At 43.2% G+C, this 26316-nt stretch overlaps 1 protein-coding gene across 8 annotated transcripts in view; it reads right to left on the reverse strand.

Moving 5' to 3' along the window:
* The window catches only part of exoc1 (exocyst complex component 1), a 34659-nt gene extending 25306 nt beyond the window's left edge, over nt 1–9353 (reverse strand). For 4 of the 8 annotated variants that reach the window (XM_023953880.2, XM_023953878.2, XM_023953877.2 and 1 more), the window contains exons 1-9: nt 9115–9353; nt 7638–7773; nt 7432–7562; nt 7187–7346; nt 4820–4837; nt 3409–3596; nt 3108–3335; nt 2889–3021; nt 2694–2803 (exon numbers count right to left, since the gene is read on the reverse strand). In XM_023953880.2, coding sequence (XP_023809648.1) covers nt 2694–2803; nt 2889–3021; nt 3108–3335; nt 3409–3596; nt 4820–4837; nt 7187–7346; nt 7432–7562; nt 7638–7761 — 1092 coding nt within the window. In that variant the 5' untranslated portion in view covers nt 7762–7773; nt 9115–9353. The remainder of the gene's footprint in view (nt 1–2693; nt 2804–2888; nt 3022–3107; nt 3336–3408; nt 3597–4819; nt 4838–7186; nt 7347–7431; nt 7563–7637; nt 7774–9114) is intronic. The other 4 variants (XM_023953881.2, XM_023953879.2, XM_078946467.1 and 1 more) reach the window with 1 other exon arrangement.
* Between the last annotated feature and the right edge of the window lie 16963 nt (nt 9354–26316).

Genomic DNA, 26316 nt, shown 5'->3' on the forward strand with positions numbered 1-26316 from the left:
CGCAGAGGCGTCCGCGGAGCAACGGTGTGACACTGTTGTGGAAGGAAACTTCTAGCGCATGCCGCGCTGATAGGGGCGCTTTAAAGTCACTACTGCTCTCTTTTACTGGTATGTTTTATTAACCAGCCCCTTTACTACCATATTGCTGCCGCGGAAGGAGATAGGAGCTGCTCTCCCGTTCTCCCCTCCTTCCGTTGCAGCTCCCTCCTCTTTTTTAAACATGCACGCGGTTTCAGCACATATACAGTGAGGTCAATAAGTATTTGATTACCCTGTGATTTAGAAAGTTCTCCCACGTTCTCCCAGAAAACATGGAGGGGTCTAAAATTTTTATCATAGGTGCATTTCCACAGTGAGAGACAGAATCTGAAAAAACATTCAGAAATCATGTTGTACAATTTTTTTAAACAATTTATTTGTACATTACTGTGACAAATAAGTATTTGATCACTTGGGTTAAACAACTTTAATATTTGGTACAGAAGCCTTTGTTAACAATTACAGAGGTCAAACGGTTCCTGTAGTTCTTCACTAGGTTTCTACACACTGCAGCAGGGATTTTGGCCCACTCCTCCACACAGATCTTCTCTAGATCTGTCAGGGTTCGGGGCTGTCGCAGAGCAACACGGAGTTTCAGCTCCCTCCAAAGGTTCTCTATTGGATTTAGGTCTGGAGACTGGCTAAGCCACTCCAGAACCTTAATATGCTTCTTACGGAGCCACTCCTTGGTTTTCTTGGCTGTGTGCTTCGGGTCATTGTCATTCTGAAAGACCCAGCCATGACCCATCTACAACGCTCTGACTGAGGTAAGGAGCTTTTTTCTCAATATCTCACAATACAGAGCCCAGTTCATCCTCTCCTTCACACAGTGCAGTCGTCCTGTCCCCTGTGCAGATGATACTTCCACCCCCGTGCTTCACTGTAGGTATAGTGTTCTTGGGATGATGCTCCTCCTTTCTCCTCCAAACACGCCGAATGGAGTTAAGACCAAAAAGTTCTATTTTGATATGCTTCTTACAAGGCTTCTTACTGACCACAAGACTTTCTCCCATGACTCCTCTGGATCATCAAGATGGTCATTGGCAAACTTCAGACGGGGCTTGACATGGGCTGACTTCAGCAGGGGAACCTTCCATGCGATACATGATTTTAAACCATGACGTTTTAATGTATTACTTATAGTAGCCTTGGAAACGGTGGTCCCACCTCTCTTCAGGTCATTGACCAGCTCCTCCTGTGTAGTCCTGGGCTGATTCTTCCCCTTCCTTAGCATCATCGATACCCCACAAGGTGAGATCTTGCAAGGGGCCCCAGTCCGAGGGACATTGACAGTCATCATTAGCCTCTTCCATTTTCTGACAATTGCTCCAACAGTTGTTCTTTTCTCACCAAGCTGCTTGGCAATTGCCCCGTAGCCACTTCCAGCTTTATGAAGGTCTACAATTTTATCTCTTGCGTCTTATGACAGCTCTTTGGTTTTGCCCATGTTGATAGTTAGACTTCTGACTGATTGTGGGGGGGGGCACAGGTGCCTTTATGCAAGCTAACCACCTCAAACAGGTGCCACTAATTTAGAATCATGAGCAGAGTGGAGTTGGACTATTTAAAAGCAGAACAGCAGGTCTTTGCTGATCAGAAATCTATCTGATAATCAAGTGATCAAATACTTATTTTTCACAGTAATATACAAATAAATCGTTTAAAAAAAAATCATACAACGTGATTTCTGAATGTTTCTTCAGATTCTGTCTCTCACTGTGGAAATGCACCTATGATGAAAATTTTAGACCCCTCCATGTTTTCTAAGAGGGAGAACTTGCTAAATCACAGGGTGATCAAATACTTATTGACCTCACTGTACATCCTCAATCTACAACACAGTGTGGCGACCTGAGGGATAGCCCCACCTTAAGCCCCCAAGACTCATGGGAAGTGAGTAATGACCATTTTGTTGTTCAGTTATTTAATTTGTCCAATTACTTACCAGCCCATGAAATGAAGGGATTGTGTTTAGAAAATGCTTTAGTTTTTCACATCTATGTCAACATATTTATGGTCCTGACTGTAGGTGGATTGATGGTCATGTTCATGTATTTTATACCAATTGCAGTTGTCACCTTAACCCCCAGCTTCTTGCTGATGGTTCTGCAAATCATTCTGGTCTTGTGCAAGAGTACAATCGTCGCCCTTTAATCCACTGAAAGCTCTTTAGTGTTTCCCATGTTGGAGAGTTTGGAGTCTGACTAATGGACTGATTCTGTGGACAGGCGTCTTCAATTCAGGTAACAGGTTGATTAAGCGAATCTAATTGGTCTGTGCGAAACAGAACTCTTAATGGTTACTTGGGCATCAAATACCGTACTTATTTCCCTCAGTGAAATGCAAATAAATGCATATTAATTCATTAAAGACATTTTCAATTTCTCACTGTTCAAATGAACCTATCATTAGGATGACAGGCTGTCTATTTTTAAGTAAGCAAACCTTCAAAATCAGCAAGGTATCAAAAAAGTATTTCCTCCATGATTATTTTAAAAAGAAAAGTTCGTACTTGAATTTTTTTTACATGGAAATACAACATTAAATCCACATCTCATAGCAGCTTTTAGATGTCTCTGACTGTATTCTTCCTTTTTTTGTAAACCTCAGCAGAAGTACTGGTAAAGAAGTTCTAATAATGGCGAGTGTGTTACCTGGTGGACAAACACGTTGTTGAGGTGATTGGTGAGGCGGCGGGCAAATGTGTCCCTCAGATCGGTAAACATCTGCTGCTGTTGTTTCACAGACAACAGCTTTTCATGGCCTGAACAGAGAAAGGTGCACAACTTTCCATTCAAACGAAGACAAAAAACAGACGATCACGATAACAAGGCTTCATGTAAATTTACCTGGTCGGAGGGCAACATTCATGCACTGCAGAAGGGCTTCAGAGGCGTTGATGCAGGCCTCAATTCCTTTAGAGGAGGTGAGGTCCCCATCCTGCAGAGCTCTGATGTGTCCCTTAGACAAGTCCATGTAATTCTGCATGAAAAAGTGAGTCAAAGCCCATCTGAGAAACTCAAGCTCAATTCTCTGACACCTCTGGACTGATTCAAAGAATTTGTTACCACTAAGAACTGGATCTCATCCAGAAGTTTGCCGTTGTTAGTGTTGCTGATTTGAATTAGGCGGTTGCTCTGAGAGATCTGGTCCATCTGCTCCTTGACGCTCTGAAGCATTTCCTCATAGCTACTCAGTTTCCCCTCTATGGTGTCCACCTCTCCAAGTGCCTCATCTAGCAGCTGCATCAGGATATTCACCTGCTTCTCTGACGCCATGATGGACTGAATGTTGGCCTAAAAGAGACAGAAGATGAATATTGACAAAGATGATAAATATGGCTCTGAAATAGTTGGTTGTATTACTCACCCCATCTAAGACCTGCAGTTCCTTGAAGAGCTTTTCTGCAAAAGCCTCAGCGTTAGAGATGGCATACTCGCACATCTCCATCATGCTCTCAATGTCCTGCTCCTCTCGGGTGCTGAGCTCCTGGTAGTCATCCAAAGCATCCTCATCGCCCCCTGCGACACTTTGACTCTCGCCACTTGGCACAGACTCTGAATAAACAAACAGAAAAACAAACAAAAACACAAGACGAAGGCTTATAAACATAATCAGAGATTTCAGGACAAACTTAAGTCTCGTCAGTTCTGGGATACCTGAATGTGCACTACCTTGAAATAGTTTTGAAGAAGTACATGTTTACAATGACTAAAATAATCACAAAATGGAAACAACCTACGGTAGTGAGATGAAGACAACAGAATAAAAATGTCTACTTATGAAATAAAACTAGAAAAAAGAATCAGTAACTTCTAAGGTAAAAGAAACTGAACTAGAGCCTTAGTCACATGCTCCCATATGGGGGTTGATCAGTAGAGGTGCTGCGGCTTTTTGGGTTATCCAGGCCCATGAAAGTCATAAAGAGAAGCGGCTGCATCTTAAAGAGAGTGCAGGTTCGTTTGGCAGTTCTCTTGAGGCTCATATCATTGTCTTGTGTGAAGTAAGTGTATTGTGAAGTATTTGTAAGGAGAATGCGAGGTACATGCATTTATGACGCACTGGTGATACAGTCGTACAGTGTACTAAATGCCACACTCCAGTCATTAGTAAGGAGCGAGTACTGGCGCCTTACCAAACGCACACCATTGCAGCACACATTAGGAGTGCAGCTGATATGCAACTGCCCATAGGACACCCACACAAATAACGCTCTAACCATTTAATTTCCTCATTTCTAACAGTCAGGTCGCATGCAAGGAGCACGCACTTATCATTTCTAACAGGCTCAGTGGAAAAGATTCAGGTGGGTTAAAAAACGTGTTGCATAAGTGTTCCCTACAACCTGTCGCCCACAGCACGTCCATAGAAAAAAAAGGTTTACAAACATTTTCTGTAAACGGGCCACTGAGCGGTCTACGATTTTGAATTTTCATTGAGCCACCTGCATGCCCCGTAAAGGTTTTCCCTTTTTTTTTTCCCTACAGACATCTCGTATCCACCCGTAAGGGCAGTTGTGACTAAGGCTAAAGATATGAGAAACCTGATGATGCATTAATGAACAGATACCTCTAAAGAAATTCTATAAACAAACCTGGAGTTTACAAGTAAAAAATATGTTTTAAGGGCCTAAAAGATGCTTTAGAGTAATCAAAAGCCCCCCCTCCCACATGTAATGAAATGACTGAAATGAGAGGAATCAGGAGGGCATGAGTCTAAATGAAATGGCAGTGACGTCATGAAAATACGACCGAAAGGGAGCAGAATTTGTCCTACCAACCTTCTGCTTTTGGAAGTTCTGGCCAGAGAAAGTTTTAGAGGGAAAAGTGAGAGTAAAGAAGAATTTAAAACAGAAAAAAATACCACAAACCATGATACAAAAAAGAAAAATGTTCTTCAAACATCTTGAAAATAAACAAAGTAATACAATCATAAATAAAAGATCATCAAGATATGAAACAGAAACATTGATGTGAGCGTGAGATTTTGAAAACATTCCAATGAACCAAGACCCTGTGTTTTATACACCGACCAAAAATATAAACGCAACACTTTGTTATTGCTCCCATTTTTTATGGTATGAACTCAAAGATGTGAAACATTTTCCACATACACAAAATAACCAGTTCTCTGAAATATTGGTCACAAATCTGTCTAAATCTGTGATAGTGAGCACTTCTCCTTTGCCAAGACAATCCATCCCACCTCACAGGTGTGCCATATCAAGATGCTGATTAGACAGCATGATTATTGCACAGGTGTGCCTTAGACTGGCCACAAGAAAAGGCCACTCTGAAATCTTCAGTTTTGTTTTATTGAGGGGGTCAGGGGACTCAGACAACCAGTCAGTATCTGGTGTGACCACCATTTGCCTCATGAAGTGCGACACATCTCCTTCGTATAGAGTTGATCAGGTTGTCTATTGTGGCCTGTGGAATGTTGGTCCACTCTTCTTCAATGGCTGTGCGAAGTTGCTGGATATTGGCAGGAACTGGAACACGCTGTCGTATACGCCGATCCAGAGCACCCCAAACATGCTCAATGGGTGACATGTCCGGTGAGTATGCTGGCGATGCAAGAACTGGGATGTTTTCAGCTTCCAAGAATTGTGTACAGATCCTTGCAACATTATCATGATGCAACATGAGGTGATGTTGTTGGATGTACGGCACAACAATGGGCCCCAGGATCTCGTCACAGTTTCTCTGTGCACTCAAAATGCCATCAATGAAATGCACCTGTGTTCTTCGCCCATACCATAACCCCACCACCACCATGGGCTACTCGATCCACAACATTGACATCAGAAAACCGCTCACCCACACGACGCCACACACGCTGTCTGCCCTGAACAGTGTAAACCGGGATTCATCCGTGAAGAGAACACCTCTCCAACGTGCCAGACGCCATCGCATGTGAGCATTTGCCCACTCAAGTCGGTTACGACAACGAACTGGAGTGAGGTCGAGACCTCGATGAGGACGACGAGCATGCAGATGAGCTTCCCTGAGACGGTTTCTGACAGTTTGTGCAGAAATTCTGTGGTTACGCAAAGCGATTGTTTCAGCAGCTGTCCGAGTGGCTGGTCTCAGACGATCTTGGAGGTGGACATGCTGGATGTGGAGGTCTTGGGCTGGTGTGGTTACACGTGGTCTGCGGTTGTGAGGTCGGTTGGATGTGCTGCCAAATTCTCGGAAACGCCTTTGGAGACGGCTTATGGTGGAGAAATGGACATTCAATTCCCTAGCAACAGCTCTGGTGGACATTCCTGCTATCAGCATGCCAATTGCACGCTCCCTCAAAACTTGGACATCTGTGGCATTGTGCTGTGTGTACAACTGAAGATTTCAGAGTGGCCTTTTCTTGTGGCCAGTCTAAGGCACACCTGTGCAATAATTATACTGTCTAATCAGCATCTTGATATGGCACACCTGTGAGGTGGGATGGATTGTCTTGGCAAAGGAGAAGTGCTCACTATCACAGATTTCGACAGATTTGAGACCAATATTTCAGAGAACTGGTTATTTTGTGTGTGTGGAAAATGTTTCACATCTTTGAGTTGATACCATAAAAAACGGGAGCAATAACAAAAGTGTTGCGTTTATATTTTTGGTCAGTGTAATTTACCAATATCAATTGTATTGGGGAAAGAAGAGGAGCAATGACATCAAACATTGTTCCAACTTATAGTCTACCTTCATCAAAAAGCAGTAAACAAGATTAAGCTTAATAAGAGTAAAGATGAACTGTCAACATGAAGCAACCATCTTAAATAATCTTAATGACTAAAACTGTGTCAGAGGTGATCATAGCTGTAGTTACACGCTCCTCCTCACTATGCAAATAGTTTAGCTGCTGGAATATTTCACTTATGAGTTTGGTCTTGGTAAAATCAAACTGGGCTGGATTTGCTCTAGTAGTTTGAAGCATTAACTGCTCTAAAGTCTGGTGTTCTGGATGCTAATCTCAAGAAAGAGAAACTGGTCTTTTTTTTACCTAACTTTATAAAATCTACTCATTGTTTGAGTATTTATGTTTACTTCTAAGACCAAAAAACATTTTCATATGAAAAAAGCTACATATAACTTAAAGGTCACAAAATATGAAGAAGACATATGGGAGGATCGAGGACAGAGGATTCACGCACCTTCCAGCAGCTGAGAACTGACATTCACAAACTCCACCTTCTTCCTTAGATAACGCTGATTCAGTTTCCAAATGCAGGATATAAAGCAGTTTTTCTCAGCTGTACTACTAGCCAACCACCGATAGATCTTCTCAAAATGCAGGTCAAATTCAGGGTTTTCCTAAAGCAGAGGAGCAAGACAGTCAGCACTGCTACAGATTATAGAAACACAGAGCATTAATGGAATTTAAATGTTAGACTCTCACCTTGCTTGCATCTTTGGCATCTACTACTGTCAGATCTCTAAGCTCCCAAGTTTGCTGTCTCTTGTAAAAGTCACCTTTGTCAGATTTTTTTACCTTTACTACTTTGACCTGAACAGGTCTCTCTATGGTAACTAGAAAAAAAATATGAAGCATTAGACTCCATAAAGAAATTCTGCCAATCCTATTTGTGGTGGTCATACACTCACCTGTGGCACACAAGAAACAGTTCTTCTTTTTCTTTCCAGCCTTGCAGACATTAACAATACCAAGGAGGCGCTCATCATTTGGAGTGAAGATGTCCCTCTGGAGAGCGTGTTTGATGGCTGTCATGGTGGGTGGACACTGTTGTACAAAACAGATGCAGATTCATGTCAGCATCAGGGATTCATATCAATAATATAGTCTCATCGGCTTTTCTTTTTACTTCAGTTAGCATCCACAACAGATGTATAACAATAAAAAAATCACTTATTACCACAGACTGAAACATTTCTTATCACATTATTTTAACAAATCAAACTGGGATAAGGCCATTTGCAGATGCACCATAATGTACATGTTTATTTGTTCAGAAACCCAACTGGTTTAGAAAGAACATTGATCAAGTTTGAATTTTGAAATAGCATGTTTGTGACAGGAGTGGAGCTCTAAAACTATTGATGGCATATTGAAAGGTGTTTTTTGCAGAGATTTTACACCTGATGACCTTCCTGAACATCTTTGTATTTTATCTGGTCTAGGGACCAGCACAGGAGGACACAGAAGTGGCCCCCCCAACTCCATTTGTTTATAATAAATGTAGATTTATTTTCCTCTTAAAAATAACAACACGAAAATAATCCAGGAAATTATAAACTTGTGAATCTACTAATTAAATGTCTAGGCAGCAATGCCCATTATGACTATTAATGTACACCAAATAATTGTCTGCATTATGAGACAAAAGTTCATTAAGCATTCACTTCTAATCTACAATACGTACCCAAACATCAGAATCTGAGGCATTTATTGTCATTATAACAGCAAAAGTACAGTACAACTAAATTACTGTTTTTGTAATCGGGAGATAGGGGGAAGACAAATTACATAAGATAAGGGGATCACCAATAGCAATGATAATAATAATAATAATAATAATAATAATAATAATAATAATACTTCTAATACTCTTGAGGGGGCAGAATAGGGGTGTAGAAAAAGGACATGATCATGTTAAAAAAAAAGTATGAAAACCCACCAGCAAAACAATGAATGTCAAAATGTTAATGCTTATGCTGCATTTATAAAAAATGCTCAAGTTCATCAATCGAAACGTAATTAAATTAAACATGTCAAAACGTACATCACTGTGTAAATAGGATTTATTTGTTTTTAACTAACCAATAAATAACATATTTCTTTCCGTTCAAAGAAGAGTTGACGTGTGGAAGGAAGGAAGGATATTTAGGGCCACAAAAAAAACGGAACAGTTCCTGATTTATTGTTACTGTACATCAGGGTTAGCTTAGCGACTGCTAACGAGCTTGCTAACAGAACATGCTAACGGTTGTAGCCTCTTTTTTTGCTAGTTATTAAACGAGATTAAAATTTTGCAACGACAGTGTAATTTGCACAAATGATTTGTTCCGTCGATTAAGTTAACATGTGAAAAAAAAATTTAAGTTAAAGAATTTCACCCAATACCTTATTTTCATCAGCCCTTCAAAACTCTGCACAAACACAAACACTTCCTGGCTTTAAGGAGGAAGTGTCATGTGACACCGCCTATGACTAATTAAAGCGACAGGAAACTCCACCTGGCAAACCGAATCTGTTTACCATAAAATATCGCAATAGCTTTGTTAGAATTCCCACCCTAACCCTTTACTACTAAAAAAACGATATATAGTGCGGGACAATGTAGTGTTCTGGATTTTAAAAGCAATTCGGAAAACGTGCACGCTACTTTTTACGGCGATTATGACGTCATCGATTTCACGAAGTGGAAAATCTTAATTGAAATGGACGAGTATCTTTTTTTCCCCAACTGTCATTTATGATTTCATGTGTTCAGGATTGTAAGTATCCAGCGTCAGGACAGGGGGTTGGTGGGAAGCCCACTTGTGCTACTAGGCCCTGGTTTGATCTCAGGGATTAGGTTAGGACAGAGACCTTCCCCTAGTCCTTTTTCTCCTAATTTCTTCTATCCGTGAGGAAGGTCCAGGGACAAGTACAGCAATGGGTACAAGAGAGGAGCTTGAAGAAACTAAGGAAAGAAAGAGTTAGCCACCTGCTGGAAGAAAAGAAGAAAGAATAGTGATGAACTTCTAGCTCTAGGAGGACATGAGGCTGCAGAAGAGCTGAGAGCACAAGAGAGGAGGGAGACTTTTGACAGACTTTTCAATCTCTTGGGAAAAAATGGTCAACAAAGAAATAACCTATCAATGCTTTCTGAGAAAAAGTAAATTAATCAATTATGTTCATATTTGATATTTTAAAATCATGTGAGTTTTTTTCATGCAAATAAAGAAATAAATCCAAAACGGCAGTTCTCATGAATTCATTGTAACACTTTTATTTACAACTATTTACAAAGTTGATCGACATAGATGGGGGGCTGCAACTGAGACCCAGGGCTGGAACTTTGTGGTTGGTGATTGGAACTTCTTGCAGGGTGGTCTGCTGAGAGAGTTTCAGGATGCAGCTTCACTGTACATCAACAGAGTTTGCAGAGCTTGCTGCCGATTCTGAATTATGAGACTGTTCTGACCTCATAGCCGATGGATGCTGCATGACCAAAGATTATCCATAGGTTGATTCTGCAGTACAGAGGTCTGGTCTGGTTAAAGAGAAATACACAAGAAATCCTTTTTTAGTTTAACCCTTGTGCTATCCTAGGCGCTTTAACATTGGGAGTTGGGTCATCTAGACCAGTGTTTTTCAACCAGTGTGCCGCGGCACACTAGTGTGCCGTGGGAAATTGCCCTTATTAACTGATCTAAAAACATTTTCCATCTCCAGGATATCAGCTCTGTGTTCATCCAAACAGGCCCTGATAAAACACTGAGTAGTTAGGAATATGAAAGATCATAAAATACTTTTTTCTTTGTGTTTATTTGATTCTATTAAAGACACTTTGATCAGAATGACGGTACCGCGATTTAGCCACAGCTTCAGCTCTATTTTTGGAAAAGTCCCGCCCCTTTAACTGTCTCCACCAATCATTCTTGGATTCTTAATCACATGTCATCAGTCTGACCAATCAGAAGTGGTTAAAGTCTTCACTTCCTTGTTTCAATTCTGTTCATTAAGTCTCTCAGTTCTAACAAAAATACCAGCTAAAGCTCGTCTTTACTGGTGTAGCTTTCCACAGAATCCGGTTTCAGAATGTGGAAAAAGTAAACAAAATAATGAAGCTCAGAGACGCTGGTCTTTCAGCATTCGGTGGAATTTTGCACTACATCTCCCATGATGCATCAGGTTAAAGGGACAGCGTCTCGGCGCACAATGAGTCTCTCCTCTTAACGTCTTGAAACCACAACGAACACAAATAAACAGTTTTTAAATCTTCTAACTTAACTTTTATTACATCTATTAGGAAAAACAGCTGCAGCTTCCAACTTTTTCTGCCACAATTATCACGAAAATGCTCGTGAGATCATGGAGGGACTGTAGATCAATACAGACTATGAGTTTCTCTTTTTTGTTTGTTTTTTTGATGCTGATGTGCCGCAGGATTTTTGTCAAGGTTAAAGTGTGCCTTGGCTCAAAAAAGGTTGAAACACACTGATCTAGACCCACTACACAGTGCTTGGAACCTTTTTTCTTCAATGATTTGTGATCTTCACTGGTGTCCATGGATTACATGAAATCTTTCCACCTTTATCCACCTTTGTCATGGTAGGGAGAACACGTCAATGGAAGGGTGGGGTCATAGGATAGCACAAGGGTTAAAGATGTTGTTTTCAGTTTTTATGAGGCTTAAAAACACGATTATACTCCGGGGGATATGATAGTAACAAAATACTTAAATACAAATATTACTGAATTCAAATAAGAGTAGGGTAAAAAAAATATTTCTGCAATTAAAGAAGTCACATGAAAAAATTAACATTTAACTCTATTGTAGTCTAAGTAATAAAATAATTTAAAAATAGTTTATAGTTATTACTTAATAATTTTTTACATTCTCAAAAGAGGATAGTTAAATTCTTATAACTTGTGAGAAGTAAACAAACTCTGGGTACTCTACAAACTCACAAATTTACTGCAGTAATTGTAAATTTTACAACCTGAAATGAAGTGATACAATATATCCATAAAACTAGCTAACGCTAAAATGTAATTCCTAAAAGCTTCAGCTTATGGAGTTCCTCTTTTCCTTTTTGAGAGATTGTATACAGTACCTGTTATCTCTCAGCCAGAAATACATGTGCTTTCAACCAGGATACAAATGATTCAACTCCTCCAAGATTAAAAGTTGGATCAAATAATCCAGGAAAATTTCTAGCTCCATGCATGGTTCACCACTTTTCTCTGACTCATGCGACACGTTACTAGAGGACAGTTTTGTGTTGGAGTTTGCAAACTCATTTATCTAAGTTCTTCTAACTCAGTTGGAAGTTGTATTAACTTAAAAGTTCAAGTTGGATCAACTTTGAATCGTAATTTTGACCAACTCAGATGTAAGTAACAGTGACCTAAAATGTCACGTAATCCTAACTGTGAATCTTAACCATTCCCAACTCAGGCATAAGATGTAAAGACTTAATTTTTTAAGTTGAAATAATCATAAATTCCAATTATTAGTAACTTAACAAAAGGTTGAAGTAACAAAAAATTTGTAATAATGTGAACTTCTAACTTTAATTTTAAATTCAATTGAAAATTACACATATGTTACTATATGTCCATTATAATTATAATTTCATGTCTCCACATGTGGAGCCAAATATTAACAAGATCATTAAGACACGAGTAAACAGTCACAGTTTACCCACACATGTGTTCGGAATGGCAAATCATTTGCTTTGACCTTATTCTGTAACTGCAACAACATGACCTCCACCTCTGTTCACATCTCCCTAACTCATGGTGTGGGAATCAACACTTCCCATGAGTCTTAGTTGCCTGGGTCCCCGAAACATTGTTTACAAAATGGCTGAAACCCTGGGGGATTTTCCAGGGGGGTATTCCAGAAAGCAGGTTATGCTAGCTCCCACAGTAAGTTTAAGCCTAAAGAAGTGTACAATCACAGCTTTCGGTTCCAAAAACAGAGGTATGCTAAGTTCCCCTGGCAACTCTGAACATTGCCTGGTCTGGAGCAGGTTTAGTTGAAGGTTAGTTTGTTTCCAGAGAGGTGAAGGAGCATGGCGTGTCCATTTTAGATTATTTAGTGGATGAAGAGGCTCAGATAATACTTTTTCTACCATGAGAGGGTGATAAGTACCACATAAGGATGTTGGAAAGATAAACTTTTTTACTTTGATCTCACTTAATTATTCGCTTTAGTTAAGACAAATCAATTATTTTTTAGTTAAGTCATCTTAAAATAACACATAGTTATCAGACATTTATTTTACTTTCATTCAAATCAATTCAATTAAGTAGGTGTAACTTCGGTGCTGCGGTTAAATCGGCACTGCAAGGAATTGTGGGATACCATTCCCTTTGCCTGTCTGGACGGATTTGGGTTTAAGTGTGGCTTTTCGACCAAATGTGTTTAATAGTTAATGTAATGACCCAGATGCTGTAACCCAGAAGGAAGACAGGTGAGTGTTTTGGCGAGAAAGGATTTATTATTTCTCCTGAGATGAAGATGGTTGAAGCTGGAAGGGTTCTGGTTCTGGACTTGAACGTGGCTTGTGGCGTTGCTGGAGGGCTTGATGCGGTTAGCGGGAGCCGTGAGGTCTTCAGATTTCTTGAGCAGTTGAATGGAAGGTCCACGCTGACATCACTCGTGAGAAGTAGGTAATCCTGAGACAAGGAGCATAAGATTAGTACGAGAACGGAGAAAAGGCAAGAGCAACAGAGCATAACTTAGGACCAGGGTTAGTCACCATAAGGGGCAACAAACTGGCGTTGAATTGTGACGTTGGGTCTCCTTTTGAGCAGCAGAAGAGATGAGTTGAGTGAAGTCAGCTGGTGGCAATCAGGAGGAGCAGAGCAGAGCTGGAAGGGGGGGGGGGGTCTGACAGGCACCGTGACAGTTTAGCTGTTTTACTGTGTTTTGCCTAGTTATTTGTACTGTTATATTTAGTTCTATCTGCACCATGAGTGAGAGGAAGGGAGAGGATGATGAGTTTTTATAGCTCCCCTACTATGTGCGGATTTAGTGATAAATTCGGAGATATGGTATATGGTGTCATGATGAAAATCCATTTTATTTCATTCATTATTATTGTTATAAAATGAGAATATCTGCAGGCTCAAACTTAGAAATATGAGAGTTCAAGAAGTACAATAAATGAAGATGGAAAAACATTTAATTAAATTGGAGTAATATGACATTTATTTAGAAAAATATGTAAATTTGAGTTGTAAAAGAAATATTGAGTTGGATAGACGTAAGAAATTAGATTGAATAAATTTAACTCAATTACTTGCTACCAATAGAATTGATTAATTTAAGTTGGATAATTTATTTATATATGTATATAAAAAAAAAAGGCCCTCTCACCCTCCGCGGGTGGTTTTCTCCTCCAAGCTCGGGTCCTCTACCAGAGGCCTGGGAGCTTGAGGGTCCTGCAGTTTCTTAGCTGTTCCTAGCACTGCGCTTTTCTGGACTGAGAGGTCTGAGGTCTTTCCAGGTATCTGTTGTAGCCACTCCTCCAGCTTGGGGGTTACTGCCCCGAGTGCTCCAATTACCACACTGTCACCTTCACTTTCCAGGCTTTCTCCAGTTCTTCTCTGAGTCCCTGGTATTTCTCCAGTTTCTCATGTTCCTTCTTCCTGATGTTCCCATCGCTTGGCACTGCCACATCCACCACAACGGCTTTCCTCTGTTCTTTATCCACCACTACAATGTCTGGTTGGTTTGCCATTACCATCCTATCAGTCTGGATCTGGAAGTCCCACAGGATCTTTGCCCTCTCATTCTCTACCACCTTCGGAGGTGTTTCCCATTTTGATCTTTGGGTTTCCAGTTCATATTCTGCACACATGTTCCTGTATATTATTCCAGCCACTTGATTGTGGCGCTCCATGTATGCTTTCCCTGCCAGCATCTTACACCCTGCAGTTATGTGCTGGATTGTTTCAGGCGCCTCTTTGCACAGCCTACACCTTGGGTCTTGTCTGGTATGGTAGATCTGAGCCTCTATTGCTCTGGTGCTCAGGGCTTGTTCCTGGGCTGCCAGGATGAGTGCTTTGGTGCTGTCCTGTAGGCCAGCCCTTTCTAGCCATTGGTAGGACTTCTTGATATCAGCCACTTCAGTTATGGTCCGGTGGTACATCCCATGCAGGGGTTTGTCCTCCCATAAGGATCTGTCCTCCAGCACTGTATCCTCTGTTCTCCATTGCCTGAGACATTCACTGAGCACACTGTCATTTGGGGCCTTGAGCTTGATGTACTCATGCATCTTGGATGTTTCATCCTGGATAGTGGCTTCTACGCTCACTAGTCCTCGGCCTCCTTCCTTGCGGCTAGCATACAGTCTCAGGGTGCTGGATTTGGAATGGAACCCTCCATGCCTGGTGAGGAGCTATCGTGTTTTAACATCCGTGGTCTGTATCTCTTCCTTTGGCCATCTTATTATTCCTGCAGGGTATCTGATAACTGGCAGTGCGTAGCTGTTTATTGCCCGGGTCTTATTTTTGCCATTAAGCTGGCTTCTCAGGACTTGCCTTACTCGTTGGAGGTATTTAGCTGTTGCAGCTTTCCTTGTTGCCTGCTCCAGGTTGCCATTTGCCTGTGGAATTCCAAGGTACTTGTAACTGTCCTCGATATCTGCTATTGTTCCTTCTGGGAGTGAGACCCCTCCTGTGTGGACTACCTTGCCTATCTTAGTCACCATCCGGCTACATTTCTCAAGCCCGAATGACATCCCAATGTCAGTACTGTAGATCCTGGTGGTGTGGATCAGGGAGTCAATGTCACGCTCGCTCTTAGCATATAGCTTGATGTCATCCATGTATAGGAGGTGACTGATGTTGGCCCCATTTCTGAGTCGGTATCCATAGCCAGTCTTGGTGATTATTTGGCTGAGGGGGTTCAGACCTATGCAGAACAGCAGTGGGGACAGAAAATCACCTTGGTATATACCACATTTGATGGACACTTGTGCAAGTGGCTTCCCATTGGCTTCAAGGGTGGTTTTCCACAGCTTCATTGAGTTTCCTATGAAGGCTCTTAGAGTCCTGTTGATGTTGTACAGCTCCAAGCATTCAGTGATCCATGTGTGTGGCATTGAGTCATAGGCCTTCTTGTAATCAAATATATATATATATATATATATATATATATATATATATATATATATATATATATATATATATATATATATATATATATATATATATATATATATATATATGCGTTACAATGAAATTAGAAATGAGATAGAAACTCGTGCGTTCACTTTGTCCGTTCTTTTTCTTTTTTTTTTTTTTTACTTGTCCTGTCCAACAGCTGGGCAGACAGATGAGAGCTGAGGGCCTCTTGTGTTGGACATATTTTACTTTAACAAGAGGGGTTATTAATCTTTAGACAAACCAAAGGTATGTCTGAATAAACCCCTGTTGTAATTGAGGCCAAACTTTATTAATTTCAATCATGTTTGAAAATCTTTGGTGTTGGACCAGACGGAAAAGGAAAGAGGGGAAGAAGAGAGAGGGACATTAGAGAGAAGGGGGGGTTGGAGAGTGATAATAGGAGGGGAAGGGGGATAAGACCATAAAGCAGCATAAAGCAACAAGTTTACTGGTTGTTAATCATTATGGTAAGGTTCAAATGTAGTACAAAAAGGGCGGAGCCTGTCCACACACACACTCAAATGTTATAAACACACCTGCTAGCTGCAAAAATGTCCACCTGTCGACATGTACACAAAACAGATAGTGTTCACACGCATACTTATGCCTTAAAACCAACTAGTGTGAAATATTTCAGTCATTCAGTCATGCAAACTGTTAGTGCAAAGGTGAGCTAACACCTGTGCTCAGGTGAGTGTTTATGTTCTTCTAAAATGGATGGTGGAACGTGAAAAGAAGGAGGGAGAGTGCCCAGCCATCCCCACCCCAAGACCCCCACCGCAGCAGCAGCGGCAGCCGGAATCCCCCCAACGCCACACGGGAACCGGCAGGGAACAACTGCCGCCCGGCGACCAAGCCCGCCACCCAGGCCAGGGCCAGCAGGACCGCCGTTGTCCGTTCTTTTTCAGCAGAAACTTTTTCTTTTGCTGATTATGCAGCCGTATTACTTTATTGATGGGCGTATATTCTTGATACGCAGTCGTTAAAATCACCGAGTCCGTCTCAAAAGTATCAAAAGTATAGCGCTCTCTTTTGTTCTACACACGTTTCCATGGTAACTCCGGAAGTCTGCGATCCATTGAGAATGCCTTTATGTACTTGCTGTGCACCCGCATTAACCCAGGGTTACCAAGTCCAGCGTAACTACACAAATTCATATCCAGTCTTTTGGAACTGACATACCCAGAGTAAGCTAGGTCAGGCGGATTTCAGCCAGAGTTCAGGGTTAAAGTCACGGTAGCTTAAACATGCTTTCTGGAATAACCCCCTGATTCGTGTCAGTAAACTAACACACACACAAACACACATATATAATTGATTGTTATACTTATGTCATTAAATAAGAGTTAAAACTTACCTGCAGACGCTTTTTGATAAACCACTCACTCAGTGAACAATGCCAACTCCAAAAGTTGGCATTCCCGTGTTTCACAATTAAAAAAAAAAAGTTCACAGTGTTACAACTCGTGACCGAAGGAACCCAAACACAGGAAGGAATAACTCGAAACTCAAGGTAGACTGTCACAGGTTTACTCGAATTCTCAAAGAAGTCAAATATCCAGTTTGTACAAACAAACAGGACTCTGCGACACTGAAAACAACAAGGACAGAAACTTTAATACCAAACCACATGATCAGGAAACTGAAAACAGGTGAACACACAGAAGGGGGAGGAGGAGGGTGCAGCTGCCAGCTGAACCATGACATAACCCACCTCACAAAATCCAGCTCCCAGACGGACCCAGACGAGGCTGATCAGGGTGGTCACGGTGGAAACGGGCAATCAAGTTTGGGTCGAGGACGTGGCGCTCCGGCGCCCACTGACGATCAGAAGGGCCGTAACCCTCCCAGTCCACCAGATACTGGACGCCTCGACCAACCCTCCTGGAGGCGAGGAGTTCTCGAATGGTGTAGACAGGACCTCCATCCACAATGCGAGGTACAGGAGGGGGCACGGGAGGAGGCTGAAGAGGTGAGTCCTTTGCAGGCTTGAGCTTGCTGACGTGGAACACTGGGTGAACTCTGAGAGTACGGGGCAGACCAAGCCTGACTGCCACAGGGTTGATGATTTCAATTATGGAGTAAGGACCAAAGTAGCGTGGCATCAGCTTCCTAGAGCCCCCTTTGAGTGGAATGTCTGTGGAAGAGAGCCACACTCGATCTCCCACCTTGTATTCAGGCGCGGCAGTCCTCCGGCGGTTTGCAACAGCGGTAAACCCCTCTTGGTTTCTCAGCAACCGGTGTCGGAAGCCCTCCCAAAAACGACGACAACGCCTCACAAATGCAGCAGGACCCGAAACCGAGGCCGCCTGCTCCTGGTGTGGGAAGAGAGGCAGTTGGTAGCCGCAAGCTGCTTGGAAAGGGGAAAAACCGGTGGTATTGATGAGAGAGTTGTGTGAATATTCTGCCCAGGTGAGATGAGATGACCTTGACTCACAACATTTTACAGAACTCCCTCCAGAAATAAGCTACAAACTGAGGCCCACGATCAGAAACTATGTTCTGTGGAAGACTGTGCAGACAAAAAACGTGTCTTGTCACTAGTACTGCCATCTCCTTAGCTGATGATAACCCCTGTAGTGGTATAGCATGAACCAGCTTGGAAAATCTGTCCACTATCGTCATTATGACTGTTTTTCCCTTAGAGCTGGGCAGACCGGTGATGAAATCCATAGCAATATGGGACCACGTCCTGGAGGGTACAGGAAGAGGTTGAAGAAAACCAGCAGGGGGAGTTCTGGGAGTTTTTACACTGGCACACACAGGACAGGAGGCAACAAATGCCCTTATGTCTGAAGACATGGTGGGCCACCAGAATCCTTGGGCCACTAGGAAGGCAGTTCTCATAACTCCAGGGTGGCAGGCTAACCGGGACGAATGTCCCCACTTTAGGACTAACTGACAGAGGCTAGAGGGAACAAACAGACAGTCTGCCGGACAACCTGGTGGTATATTTGCAGGATTAGTAACCAAGGCCTTGACCCTGCGCTCCAAGAACCACCGTATAGCACCCAGAACCAAATGAGACAGGACAATGGGGCTGGCTGCAGTCGAGTCTCCACCCTCCTCTCTCTGATGTAGACGAGATAGGGCATCCGGCTTGGTGTTCTTGCGGCCAGGGCAATAAGAAAGGGTGAAAGCAAACTGATCAAAAAACAGAGCCCACCTAGCCTGGCGAGGGCTTAGGTGTTTGGCAGTCCTGATATACTCCAGGTTCTTGTTGTTCGTCCACACAAGAAATAGTTTCTCAGCACCCTCCAGCCAATGACGCCACTCCTCAAGGGCTAGTTCAGAGGTGGGCACTGAGGGCCGCATTCCTGCATGTTTTCCAGCATACCCTGCTCTGGCATGTTCTAATTGGCTGGACACACCTGAACCAGCTAATCAGCCATGAGTAGGGCAAGATTATTGGCTGGACACACCTGAACCAGGTAATCAGTCATGAGTAGGGCAGGACTATCTGGAAATCATGCAGACACACCGGCCCTCGAGGCCTGGAATTGCCCACCCCTGGGCTAGTTTAAGAGCAAGCAGTTCAAGTAGTTTGTCTGTTCCCAATGTTGTAATTTCTTTCTGCAGGAGAGAGCTTGCAGGAGAAATACGCGCAGGGATGGACTTTATTATCACACGCTCTCTGAGACAAAACAGCCCCCACCCCTGTCTCAGACGCATCCACCTCCACAATAAATTGTTTGGAGGGATCAGGCTGAGTCAGGCCGGGAGCTGCAGAAAAGCGTCTTTTCAGCTCGGAAAATGCTTTATCTGCGCCCCTATCCCAGATAAAAGGTACCTCAGCTGATGTGAGTCCATGCAGAGGTGCAGCCACGTCACTGAAGTTTCTAATGAACCGCATGTAGAAGTTGGCAAACCCTAGGAAACGCTGAACTGGTTTGCGTCCAGTGGGAACAGGCCACTCCAGAACGGTCCTCACTTTGTCCTGGTCCATGAGAACTGATCCAGGTGAGGTCACATGGCCAAGGAACTTTGTGTGTGTTGTGTGGAATTCACACTTCTCGGCCTTACAATGCAGGTGGTTCTCAAGGAGGCGCTGGAGTACGGCTCTGACGTGCTGCACATGGGTCCCAAAATCTGGAGAAAAGATCAAAATATCGTCCAGATGTACAAACACGAACTTATTCAACATGTCCTTGAGCACATTGTTAATAAGACTCTGAAAAACAGCAGGTGCGTTTGTGAGCTCGAAAGGCATAACCAAATATTCAAAGTGGCCATTAGGGGTATTAAAGGTGGTCTTCCACTCATCCCCCTCACGTATACGGACAAGGTGGTACGCACTTCGGAGGTCCAATTTGGTGAAGATCTGGGCCCCCTTTAATTGATCAAAGGCAGTCTGTAAGAGAGGTAAGGGGTAAGTGTTCCGAGCAGTGATGCAGTTCAACCCCCTGAAGTCTATGCAAGGACGCACCCCCCCGTCTTGTTTGCCCACAAAGAAAAATCCTGCTCCTGCAGGAGATGAAGAGGGACGAACGATGCCAGCCTGGAGACCCTCCTGAATGTATTCCTCCATAGCCTCCTGCTCAGGACAAGAGAGAGGATATACATGTCCCTTGGGTGGATGTGTTCCTGGCAGAAGATCTATGGCACAATCATATGGACGGTGAGGGGGAAGAGACTTGGCCAGAATCTTGCTGAACACGGAACCAAGGTCATGGTATTCAGTGGGAACAGTGCTGAGATCCAAAGGTTCAGGGGAAGGTTTTTTGACTGAGGAACGAATAGTGGCAGCAGTTAAACAGTTCAACAAATAAAACGAACTCCAAGACAATACACGTCCTGAAGTCCAGTCCAAATGAGGGGTGTGTCTGCACAGCCAGGGAAAACCTAAGATAACCTGTGGTTTCAGTGATTCCACAACAAAAAATCTCAGCAGTTCACGGTTACCTGACACAGTTATATAAATGTCAACCGTACGTGCAGACACTTTATGAATGACTGACCCATTGATGACATGAATATGTAAAACAGGAGACAAATGTTCGACGGGAATCTTGAGTGTTTTTACTACTTCATGAGAAATGAAGTCACCATCTGAACCAGAGTCAAGTAAAGTTTCAAGCTCCTCCTGTACTCCTGCATAGTTTATTAAGACCTTGGTTGAAGGCCTTGAGGGAGAAAAAAAAGACGAAATACTGCTCACCAGTTCCCTCCTTGCTGATGAACCCTGTCGTTTCCCGGGCGCAAAATGTCCAGACCGTCCAAAGTACAAACAAAGTCCAGCTCCCATACAGCGCCGCCACTCAGCAGCAGTCAGAAGTCCTGCACCCAGCTGCATGGGCTCCGGTGAAGGGACGAAATCCTGGTGAGGAGTGCTGGAACGGAGCAGAGGATCACTCACAGAAGGCAGCCGGCGAGGACGGGGGCTGGTGTTGCGGCATCGCTCACAACCCCATTCCCGCATCCTCCGATCAATAATAACTGCCAGATCGATCAGCTCCTCTAGGTCCTCTGGAATTTCCCTCGCCGCCAGCTCGTCCTTGAGGACGGTGGAGAGACCCTGGAGAAAAACGTCCACAAGTGCCTCATCCGCCCAACGGGTGCTGGCAGCCAGGGTCCGGAACTCCACGGCGTAGTCCGAGGCGCTGCGCGGTCCCTGCTGGAGGCGAAGAAGCTCAGACGCGCCTGCTCAATGGAGTGTAGTAGGGTGGAACACAGTGAGGAGTTGGGTTGAAAATGCTTGGAAAGAGCGGCAAAGCTTGGCTCCGCGCTCCCACTCTGCCAATCCCCATCGTTTGGCTCTACCCGTCAGAAAGCTCAAAGCAAAAGCAACCTTGCTCTGCTCGAAGGGGACTCTCCGGGGTTGAAATCAAATCGGAGGCGACAGGAGGTGATGAACGCCCGGCAGTCCTCAGCTGTTCCATCGAACGGCTCGGGATGACCCAGTCATGTTTGTCGGGTCGAAGGTGAAGGAACATGCTCCAGCCTGGAGAGATGATCATGGAGCTGTTGCATCCTGGACATGAACCCACGCATCTCCTGAGCCGGAACCAACATCTCCTCACCGGTGGCGGAGCCTCCTTCAGCAGATGATCCAGATAAGTCCCTCAGCTGGGAACCTCCTGCTGGGTTGGTCATGGTCGCAGAGTAATGTTACTGTAATGTAAAATTACAGTAACATGTTAATGTAAAAAAAAAAAGTTCACAGTGTTACAACTCGTGACCGAAGGAACCCAAACGCAGGAAGGAATAACTCGAAACTCAAGGTAGACTGTCACAGGTTTACTCGAATTCTCAAAGAAGTCAAACATCCAGTTGTACAAACAAACAGCACTCTGCGACACTGAAAACAACAAGGACAGAAACATAAATACCAAACCACATAATCAGGAAACTGAAAACAGCTGAGAGAAACAGGTGAACACACAGAAGGGGGAGGAGGAGGGTGCAGCTGCCAGCTGAACCATGACACACAGATATTTATCACACTGTAATGAACTGCAACTTAGATATACAGTATAAGTACAGACAACTCAATAAATAATGTTGGAGTGTACAACTACCTTAACTTGCTGAACTGACTCAAATAGTTGAATTTGATTAGTAGAACTTAGATTATAGAGTTATTACAACTTGAAAGATTTTGTTAAGTCAAAAAATTTAAGTTGGATTTATTACAGTGTGGTCCAGACCCCTCCAACCTCAACAATTTGCACCCAATATCAAACATTCCTTTAATCTCAAAAATCCTTGAAAAAACGGTCGTTGCTCAACTCCTTGCTCATCTCTCTGGCAACAACAGCTCCAATCTGGTGTCCGTCCCCTCCACAGCACAGAAACAGCCCTCCTAAAGATCACTAAGGACCTCCTCCTTGCCGCAGATGCCGGTACTGTTTCCATCCTCCTCCTGCTAGATCTGACAGCGGCGTTTGACACCATCTCACCCCATCCTAGACAGACTTTCCAATATTGGCATCACCAAACGACCCCTCAGCTCTGTACAGGAGCCCTTCCTGTTCATCATCTACCTTTTCTCCCTCAGTGACATTTTTCGAAAAACATAACATCCATTTTCACACTAGTGCTGATGACAACCTGCTCTACATCTCCTCCAAACCTGGCTCCACTTTTCCACCTTCTTCCTTTTTTCTTATTGAAGTCAAATCCTGGGTCACCGCAAACCTTCTTAAATTAAAGTGCAAAAAGAGCGAACTTCTCGCTGTTGGCACTAAATCCACCCTGAGTAAACTCTGTAATTAATCTCTCTTCTTCAACAACTCCTCCATCTTTCCCTCCCCTCAGGTTAAGAGTCTGGGTGTCATCCTTGACAGCACTCTCTCATTCACTGCCTACATCAATAACATTACCCGCTCCGCTTACTTCCATCTGCGTAACTTTCGTCGTCTCCGTCCCTCTCTCACTCCTCACTCCACAGCTGTCCTAGTCCACAGTCTCATCACCTCCCATATTGATTACTGTAACTCCCTTCTTTTTGGACTTCCTCAGATAACCCTCTATAATCTTAAACTGGTTCAAAACTCAGCTGCTGGAATAATAACCCAAACCCCCTCCATTCACCACATTACACCAGTCTTTAAGCAGCTTTATTGGTTACCAGTACCTCACCGGGTCACTTACAAAATCCTCATTTTAACCTTTAAAGCCCTCTAAAACCTTCGCCCTCTGTCTCTTTCAGAGCTCCTAGCTGTTGCTACTTCAACTCGCTCCCTCAGATCCTCCTCCTCCCTTCGACTGGCTAGTCCACATCTCGTTTCCATGGGGGGCAGAGCAATCAACAGCAATGCCCCACAATTCTGGAATTTCCTCCCCTCAGATCACTGAAATATGGACTGACTTTCTCAGTTCTCCAAGCATCTTAAAATTGACCTTTTTCATTGTGCATTCTGTATATGAGATTTACACTGCTGTTTTAACTGTTAACTTATTTCTGTTATGTTACAGCTAGTAACTAGAAGGAACCCAGGAGCAGGACGGACTAGAGTCCAAGGGACTTGAATGCCAAAAGCAATGAGTTCTATCGCTAGAGGAGACATCACGGTGTGGCGATCTGACAGTTTGCATATCGCCCTGATGAAAATCACCTGTGCAGGTCAGAGAGAGAGAGGCGTGCCCTCTAATCAGAGTGCCATCAGCTGTGGAAAAAGGGGACATAAAAAGACAGACGCAGAGGATCTGGGGGGGGGAAGAAGCCAGAGAGAGAGGAGGAAGCTGGAAGAGGTTCTAACGCCAACCCTGCGTGCTTCCACAACCTGAAGACTGACATCTTCTTATCAGATGAACCCTGATCCAATGAAGCAGAACTTTTTCCCGACAGTTTACTGCACAAGGCCTCATCTTGCACCATTATCCACAAGACATCTGTTTAAAACCTGGAATAAAGCTGCAACACAACAAACCGTACCAAGAAGCGCTAACTCTTCAAAGAAAACACGGAACGGCTCCTGTAAAATAAAGAGGGTTGGAAAACCTGGATCGGATCCCCTCCACAAAGGACTGGATACAAGAAACAACGTCCCAGGAACCCGGAACGGAGTTCTAAGGAGGACTGGACTGAACAAGAAAACTAAAGGTACTCAGAAGATCTGGACTGTGTGGCCTGCTTTCTCTTTTCATTTCAGCCATACCCTCCTAAAGTAACAGAGACAATAAAAGGATTTAAACGAACTTTGGACTTCTGTGTGTGTAAAGAGCAGAGGGTGTGGATAGCATCCTTTGTGACAGTGGATTTTATTTGCATCTTATATGTCAGGAGAGAGACCTGACTGGCACCTCAGAGAAAAGTCATCCACAAACTGTCACATAAAAAAGTGGCACCTCAGAGGGGACTCAAAGACACAAAGCTCTGACACACACAAGAAAAGAACCTTAGTTTACAAGCAAAATGGAGTCATCAGAACCTTCAGCCACAACTTTGTCATTATTGGATATGGATATAATCGAGGAGTTTGATCCATTAACTCTTCAAAATACACAGTCTGGGCAAAATGGAGACCCCCAGGACAATAACCCTGAATTAATACTGCAGAACCAGGAAATATCTGCCTTTTTGTCTTCCCAAGCACCACCAATGGATGCACAAATGGATCAAATCACAACTGTCATGATGGAACTAATAAAAACCAATTTAACTGCCATTCTACATGATCATCAAGCTCAATTCAGAAACCATGTGAATGCGCAGCTGGAATATACACGAACTCAAGTTAACTCAGCTGTGGGTTGGAGGTTGAAGAGTCATCATGCTGATCTTTTAAGAGACTTTCGCTCTGTTCTAACCCCTGTGGTTGAAAAAATATCAATCCTACAAGATGACATTAATTTCTGCAAAACCAGAATGCAAACATTAATGGATGAAAGACAGAACAGAGCCACAATTACTTTTGGTGATGCTGGTGTTCAAACTCTCCTGGGAGCACAGCCGGATCAAAGCCCTGTTGGTGTAGCCCGCGCACCTAGGTTGCAGTCTACTGTGCAACATGTATTCCCTGATGACCATATTGAAACTCCTGGAGTTTCTCTAATCCACGGAGAAACAAGATCCAGATTCATTGGAAAAAGTCCTGTTAAATTACAATTTCCAACTTTTGGAAAGATTGATGATTTTTCAGATCCACTGCAGTATCTGGAAAGATGTGAGGATTTTCTGGCTCTAAACCCACTATCAGATGAGGAACTTCGGAATGTGCTGCATGGGACAGCCAGAGACTGGTGGGATGTGGCTCGTCACAAGGTCCATACATGGAGAGACTTCAGTAATCAGTTTCGTACAGCATTCCTCTCTGAAGATTATGAAGATGAACTAGCAGAAAGGATCAGGAATAGAGTACAGGGTGAAGAGGAAAGCATTCGGGATTTTGTTTACATGTATCAATCTCTGTGTAAACGATGGAAACCAACGATTCAGGAACAGGAAATTATAAAACTAATTTTGAAGAACATTAACCCACAACTGGCCAGCCAGCTGAGAAGTAGCCAAGTAACATCTGTGGACGCACTCGTTAGGCTTGGACAGCAACTAGAGAAAGATAAAGAAAACCAACAACAATATGAGCAAAGAAAAAGCTTAACAAAGAAACCAACCAAAATTATGACCGTTGAACCTCCAAAATTATCTCCTAACAGAGAGATTCCAGCACAATTGCAACAAACCTATAGGCAATCTCCAGCTTTTTGTTGGCGCTGTAAGGGGAACCATCCTCCATCCTCTTGCCCCCAGATGAATGCTACCAGGAATAACAAAAATCCTGTTCCTCCACAACGCCCTCCACCCTCTCAGCCTTCTGCCAGTGGTCAAGGTAGGCCTCCTATACTGAATTCTCTTTCCTGTGGCTTTCCCTCTCTAACTGAAAATAATCCATCCCCCAGTCAGTTATTCCTGCCACTTCATACTGGGGCATGGAAAGGGGTTGCCATATTAGATACAGGATCTTCCTACACATTAGTAAATGAAAATGTATG

Source organism: Oryzias latipes, chromosome 4, assembly GCF_053564925.1.
Source record: "Oryzias latipes strain Hd-rR chromosome 4, Olatipes_Hd-rR_3.1".
NCBI lineage: Eukaryota > Metazoa > Chordata > Actinopteri > Beloniformes > Adrianichthyidae > Oryzias > Oryzias latipes.